The sequence below is a fragment of the Tasmannia lanceolata genome, unplaced genomic scaffold, assembly GCF_043159265.1.
Source record: "Tasmannia lanceolata isolate RefF3 unplaced genomic scaffold, GAP_Taslan_0.1 ptg000011l, whole genome shotgun sequence".
NCBI lineage: Eukaryota > Viridiplantae > Streptophyta > Magnoliopsida > Canellales > Winteraceae > Tasmannia > Tasmannia lanceolata.
In genome coordinates, this window is record NW_027518688.1 from 21,904,941 (window position 1) to 21,912,768 (window position 7,828).

General features: G+C 41.8%; 1 protein-coding gene across 1 annotated transcript; it reads left to right on the forward strand.

Moving 5' to 3' along the window:
* The first annotated feature begins 5,736 nt into the window (after positions 1-5,736).
* LOC143886263 (uncharacterized) lies at positions 5,737-7,393 on the forward strand. The gene is given in 2 exon segments (XM_077390201.1): positions 5,737-6,797; positions 6,800-7,393. Coding segments are annotated over 2 exon segments (867 nt in total). The 5' UTR covers positions 5,737-6,255; the 3' UTR covers positions 7,125-7,393.
* Positions 7,394-7,828: the final 435 nt, after the last annotated feature.

Consider the following 7,828-nt stretch of genomic DNA (forward strand, 5'->3'; position numbering starts at 1 on the left):
TTTTGTTTTTGTTTTCACTCTTCCTTAGATATTGTATTTAGGGATAGGTCTTATCTTGTTCTCTTGGATTGTATCCCTTCTTGTGATGGGGATAGTGTTTTTGTAAGCTTGATTGATGTTGTAGCTGATCTTCCCCAAGAGTTCACATCGACATGAAGGTTTGGCATCGTTTGCCCCAGTGATGGCGTTTCAGATCTCACCTGTATTCCAATTGAAGAAAGGAGCAATCCATTTTTTATTCCTTCATAATGTTAGGAGCCTGATGCAGTTGAAGATCAATTAGGTAGGGTTAGGGCAAAAGAAAGGGAAAAGAAGAGAGAGAGAGAGAGAGAGAGAGAGAGAGAGAGAGAGATTGGGAATATTTTTCTTGTTTTTCTATATTTTTTTGTACTGACAGAGTGAGCTCCTTTAATAGGGCCACACCTGCATTGTGTTACATTGATTACTTCAAAACAGAAGTGCTTAAGGAAATGCTTATCTATTAATCTAATTCATCTATTTGTTATTCTAACCCTCCACGTAATCCCTCATCCATTGTGGCCTATTCCTTACTCTTTCTGCCCTGTTGTCTTCTTGCTCTGGAATACTTGAATGGTTTGGGTTTATATCACTGTCGCTCTCTTGGAAACTAACCTTGTCCTCAAGGTCCAAATGAGGGTAATCCCTTTGAAGTACAGTATCATCCTCCCATGAAGTATCTTCAGGGAGCAGTCCCCGCCATTGAACCAACACTTGTTTAACTGGAAAGTCATCACGGAGGACAGTGCGGGTACTCAAAACGGCCAGTGGTGAAATGAGAGGTTGGTTGTTAAAGCTATGGGATGGTAGTTCACAGAGAGTATGGGGTGTCGGTCCATAATACGGTTTAAGCAGTGAAATGTGGAACACAGGGTGAATGCGGCTATGCTCTGGAAGCTTCAATTTGTATGCTACCGCGCTCACCTTGGACTCAATTTCATACGGTCCGTAGAAACGTTTACTTAGCTTCTGGGAGGATCGTGGAGCTGCTGACTGTTGCCTGTAGGGCTGAAGTTTCAAAATGACCCAATTGCCTACCTCAAATTGTTTATCCGTGCGTTTCTGGTCCGCTAAGGATTTCATACGTGATTGGGCCTGAAGTAGATTTGTTTTGAGCTGACTCAAAATCGTGTCTCGTTGCATTAGTTCCTCATCAGCTGCTGCAATTTTTGAAGACCCCATTATATAAGTTGGTAAAGCCGGAGGAGGTCTACCATAGACAGCCTCAAAGGGGGTCATTTTAATGGCGGTGTGAAATGAGGTATTATAGGAGTACTCTGCCCATAGCAAGGAAGCCTACCACTGTTTGGGATTTTCGTGAGAAAAAGCTCGGAGAGATTTTTCAAGACAGCGATTCAACACTTCTGATTACCCGTCTGTTTGAGGGTGGTAGGCGGACGACATTTTTAAAGTGGTTCCACTTAGCTTCCACACTTCTGACCAAAATTTGCTAGTGAAAATGGGGTCCCTGTCCGACACAATAAATTTAGGGATGCCATGGTGCTTAACTACCATATCAGTGAATAAACGAGCAACCTTGACAGCAGTATAAGAGGATGGAAGAGCTCCAAAGTGTGCATACTTCGACAATCGATCGACGACGACCAAGATAACTGTGAACCCATTAGAATTAGGCAAGCCGGTGATGAAATCCATGGCAATGTCCTCCCAAATTTGCCGGGGTATCGGTAAGGGCTGTAGTAAACCCATCGGAGGAGAAGTGGTGTACTTCGTTTGTTGGGAAATAAGACATTGTCGTATAAATTGCTTGACGTCTGTCCTCATTGTCAGCAAATAAAAACTTGCAGAAATGCGAAGAATGGTTCGCAACACCCCATTGTGGCCTCCTTGAGGTGAACCATGGAATTCATACATGATTCGAAATCGCAATGGAGATGTGGAGCTAATAAACAACCTGTGGTTGTGAAACAGAAGGCCATTTCGAACTGAAAATTCTGGGGCGGCATGTCCTTGTGCAATCTCTTCATGTTTAGCTATGAGCTCAGATTCCGTGGTGTTTTCTAATTGAATTTGACTTGTAATATCAAAAACTGGACTGGACATTGCCATTTGTAGGTTGGAACTTGCATTGTGCTCTAATTCAGATGGCACTTCTTCAATGCGAGAGAGGCCATCAGCCGCTGGGTTATCCTTCCCTGGTTTATAAACAATAGAGTAATTGTAACCCAGTAATTTACAGAGGTATTGCTGTTGTTCCGGGGTCTGAATGACCTGTGCCATTAGACTTTTTAAACTCCGATGGTCTGTATAGATGGTGAAGTGTTGTCCAAGCAAATATTGGTGCCACTTCTTAACGGCTTCTGTAATGGCGAACAATTCTTTGATATATGCGGACGCAAGAGACATCGTAGGTGACATTTTTTTGCTGAAATAAGCAATGGGATGTCTGTCCTGCATCAAAACAGCTCCAATGGCTAAACGGGAAGCATCTGTTTCCACCACAAATTCCTTGGAAAAATCGGGTAAGGCTAATACAGGGACTTGAGTCATTAATCTTTTGAGTTGATCGAAAGCAGATTGAGCTTCTTGAGTCCAAGTAAAAGCATCTTTTTTTAAAAGATTAGTTAGAGGATACGCCACTGTGGCATAGTGATGGACAAACCATCGATAATACCCGGTGAGACCCAAGAATCCTCGCAACTGCTTCAGAGTAAGCGGTCTAGGCCAATTGAGCATTGCTTGAACTTTTGCTGGATCTGGTTGGACCCCCACGCCTGAAACCAAATGGCCCAAATAGTCTATTTGTGATTGGCAAAATTGACACTCAGTCAATTTAGCAAATAGTTGATTTGTGGCCAAACACTCCAAAACAGAGTATAAATGATGAACATGATCTTCCATTGATTTTTTGTAAACGAGTATGTCATCGAAGAATACAATGACATATTGTCGTAAATAAGGTTGGAATATGGTGTTCATTGTACGTTGAAAGGTGGATGGAGGATTGGTAAGACCGAAGGGCATAACTAAAAATTAGTATGGCCTTCGTGGGTTCGAAAGGCTGTTTTAGCACAATCTGCTGTTCTCATGCGGATTTGATGATAGCCCGATCGAAGATCAAGTTTAGAAAACACCATGGCGCCATGTAATTCATCCATGAGCTCATCAATAGTTGGGATGGGGAGACGATCCTTGATGGTAATGGAATTCAAGGCGCGATAATCAACACAAAATCGCCATGTATTATCCTTCTTTTTTACTAATAAAACAGGGGAGGAGAAAGGACTGTGACTTGGAGCAATGATTCCATTAACGAGCATTTCTCTGACCAGACGTTCTATTTCATTTTTTTGAAAATGGGGATAGCGATACGGTTTGACATTGATAGGACAAGAACCTGGTATAAGGTGAATTTGATGGTCGATTGGTCTAGGAGGGGGTAATGTAGTAGGTAGTTGGAAAATTCCTGAAAATTGGTGTAAAAGATCAACAACTGCAGGGGGGATGTTGGATGGCAAGTCAGTGAGGAGGTTTTCCTGGACCGAATGTTTACTGAGGGTTTCCTCTGTATATATCAATTGGAAACAGGAGGCAATCAAATCAGCTTTAGTGAAACGTTTCAAGTGGGTAGCTTTAAGAGGGTGTGGATTGAGTTCTGCTTCACCCACAAGTGTGACAGGCTTTCCCTGCCAATTAAACTCCATTGTAGCGACTCTGTAATTTGTGACAATTGGTCCCAGCTCTGCCAACCATTGAATCCCTAACACAATGTCTGCTCCCTTGATGGGCAAGATAAAAAGATCAAATGTAAAATCGTGTGATTGTAAATTGATCTTAACATTTAGGCATTTTTTGGTGCAGAGGAGAGACTCGCCATTCCCGATTAAGACTCTGAATGGAGTAGTCGGAATAATTGGCCAATTCATCGATTTGACGACCCTTTCTTTCACAAAATTGTGGGTGGAACCGCTATCAATTAAAACATGGAAAGAATGGTTAGAATTTACCCCAGTAACGCGGATGGTACTCGGATTTTGCTGGCCCACGAGAGCATTAAAGCTAATTTCTGCTGATTTCTCGCCTGGAGTAGTCAATGTAACGTTCTCTGCAATGTCTTCCATATCAGGGACATCCTCTGGATCGATGTCATCGTCAAATGCAGCCAAATGGTATAGTCGTTTGCGACAATCATGTCCAGGACTATACTTCTCATCGCAGAAATAACAAAGTCCTTTTTCTCGTTTTGCTTTCATTTCTTCCTTCGTTAATTGACGTGTTCTCACCGGTGTTTGTTAATAAACCAGGGCCTCCTGTAGGTTTTTGCCAAGTCGATCGCCAAGACTTCCTGATATCATCATATTTTTCCTCGTAGATTTTTGCTAGAGACATCGCTTGTAAAAGGGAAGAAGGTTACAAAACGAGGAGTTCCCTTTTTAGATCTGGTTTGAGACCGTAAATAAAACAGCTAATAAGGAAGGATTCAGAAAGACAAGTGACCTGATTGGAGAGCTCCTCAAATCGCGACTGATAATCAGCAACGGAGGAAGATTGTTGTAATTTTGATAATTCCTCCGTTGGATCTGTGTATAGAGATCGGCCAAATCGCAGTTGGATTGCATCCAAGAACCCTTTCAAGGAATTGATCAGATTGTTTGCTTTTGCCCACTGAAACCATGAAAGGGCAGGTCCTTCCAAATGGAAAGAGCTGATCATCAAACGTTGATCATCTCGAGTGCTATAATAGTTGAAAAACTGCTCTACTCTGAATACCCAGCCCATCGGATCTGATCCATCAAATTTCGGAACATCCATTCGAATGAATTTGTTGTAAGTCGGATGAAGAGGAGTGAGTCCTTCAGGGGCGCTGGCAAAGGACTGATCGTCGCCAGGGATTGGGTGAAAACTTGTTGATGGGAGACGAACTTGTAATTGCTTAATCATATTGACGAGTTCCTCATGTTGCTGCGTCTGAGTTAATCGCAATTCGTTGAGTTGCTGTTGATGAAGTTTGAATTGCTCATCAATCTTGGATTGCGCGCGTGTGCTGTCGGCCATTGATTCCGACGGACTCAATGAAAGCGCCAATGTCAGGAGCCTGATGCAGTTGAAGATCAACTAGGTAGGGTTAGGGCAAAAGAAAGGGAAAAGAAGAGAGAGAGAGAGAGATTGGGAATATTTTTCTTGTTTTTCTATATTTTTTGTACTAACAGAGTGAGCTCCTTTAATAGGGCAACACCTGCATTGTGTTACATTGATTACTTCAAAACAGAAGTGCTTAAGGAAATGCTTATCTATTAATCTAATTCATCTATTTGTTATTCTAACCCTCCACGTAATCCCTCATCCATTGTGGCCTATTCCTGACTCTTTCTGCCATGTTGTCTTCTTGCTCTGGAATACTTGAATGGTTTGGGTTTATATCATATTCATAGAGACAAGGGACATGAATCACATCGGAAGTGCGAAAATAAATCACAAGAATAGGAAATCGTAGTCCTACCACATATACCGGTGGACCCACTTGGCACACTTAGCCTTTCCCACTTTCTCTTAAATTTATGCCCTAAGATTTGGGCCTCATCATTGATTGTATTATCTTTCACATTCTAATAAACCAGTAGGGGTCCCAGCCAAACCCCCGCTTACCTATCAAAAAAAAGCCATGATCACCTTTTTCATTAAGTAGTTACAAGAACAGTGAAATGGCTAGAACAAGCCTGATCGCCTTTTTATTCAGGATAGAAGAGGGTCTTTCAACAACAAAGGTCCAGGCTTTTGTCCTGAGATGTTAGAAAAAACTTCGTGTGGAAAATATTTTCAAGATCAGATACCCATATGAGGCATGCGCTGGATTAGTTTCTCTAAAGATTATCAGGTAAGATGCACGAGTGGCATATGCTTCCTCTTGTCTCCTCAACACACCACTACCTCTGCCACTATATTCTTTATAATTCAATCAAGGTCATGCATGTTTAAAGAAATTAATTTTCAATAGAAGTCACGTTCGGTTTGAAGATTCTATTGCCAGCTCTAATCTCCTTAATGAAATGGGTAGAAGTGTGGCTTGTTGGCAGTCTGGCAGATGGGTTACAAGATCACTAAAAACAAATGAATACCCACAGTGACATCACATGCTGGATTACATAGACAGGAGGAGCCCAGGATTCTCCTCTCTATAGCTGTTGCTATATAAGAAGATTCAAAGAGCTAGAACAACACATCATCATCTGCCTCTCTTCAAGCTAGAAAAGGGTTTTTTGAACCAAAAAAGCAAAGATGGTTTTCACACCTCCAATGCCCGAAAAACCATACCATGTTCGCTCCATTAGCATGCCCTGTACATCACATCCCCTTGTGTTCAAAGTCGAAGAAGAGATCAATAACCTAAAGACTTGGAAGACAATGCCAAAATCATCTTCAAGGATTTGCATCGGCTTAGGTGAACTCAAGGGCTTGTATGATTGCGTCAAGGATTTTCTTCAATTGCCACTCACCCAACAAGCACTCCATCACCATCAACAAGAGAAATGGGTAGAGGAGGTCTTAGATGGGTCACTTAGATTGTTGGACATATGTGGCACCACAAGGGATGTTTTGTTGCAGATGAAGGAACATGTGAAAGACCTTCAAACGACTCTCCGTAGACGAAAAGGCGGAGATTCGGGCATGTTAAGCAAAGTCGATGCCTACACATGCCATAGAAAGAAGGTGAAGAAGGAAATTGGCAAATGCCTTCTGTCATTGAAGGGAATTAATAATAAATACGCTGGAAATTGGCAAATGCCTTCTGTCATTGAAGGGAATTAATAATAAATACGCGGGAAATTGGCAAATGCCTTCTGTCATTGAAGGGAATTAATAATAAATACGCGGCCTCCTTTCTCTTAGATCAAGACGATCATCTATCTCCAGTGGTTAAGGTTCTAAGAGAAGTTAGTACAATCACTATCTCCGTCTTCGAATCCATCTTGTCCTTCATGTCTTCATCAAGGCCAAAGCGAAAGCCTAGTAAATGGTCATTGGTTTCAAATTTGATGCGCAAGGGGCAAATAGTATGTGAGGGGGAACACGAGGTCAAGAGCGAGGTGGAGAACGCCGATGCTGCACTCTTTGCCCTCTATGGCGCACCGTCTTTTGAGCGATGATGGAGAAATAGAAATGGTTCATATGGCAAAGAAAAGGTTGGAGGAGTTGGAGGGTAGAATTGACAGTCTTGAACATGGGATTGGAGTGCATTTTTAAGTGCTGAATCCAAACTAGAGTCAGTCTCCTCAACATCCTCACCCACTAGACATCTCCTTATCCCTATGTATATCCCCCAACCCATCATAGGCATCGGCATTTCGAAGGATTTGCCAGAAGGATTTCACTGAATGTAAATGTATACAAAAGAATTGCAATACAAATCTAGATATTCAACTCAATGAGCTTTCTAAATTTTATTGTCTAATTATGCTATGTCACTGCAAGAATTGTCTATAAACACCAAGACATACATATAATTTTAAAGAAGGGAGATGATTTTGGCACCCATATAAATAGGGATAACACCCATGTCAGCTTGGTCTATATGGGGAAAATGAAGATTTACTTTGATTACCTCTAAAACGTCTAGGGCTAAAGAAAGACAGTAGAAGCTCTTGTTGGCAGATGGGTTGCAAATCACCATATGCAAAGGAAGACCCACATCTAGGGCTAAAGAAAGTCAGTAGAAGCTCTTGTTGGCAGATGGGTTGCAAATCACCATATGCAAAGGAAGACCCACATCGACATTACATGCTAATCAAATTACGTGAGGCAAAGAAAATCCTAGTTGACAGTTGGGTACTCAGTTGATGTAGCTAGGTAC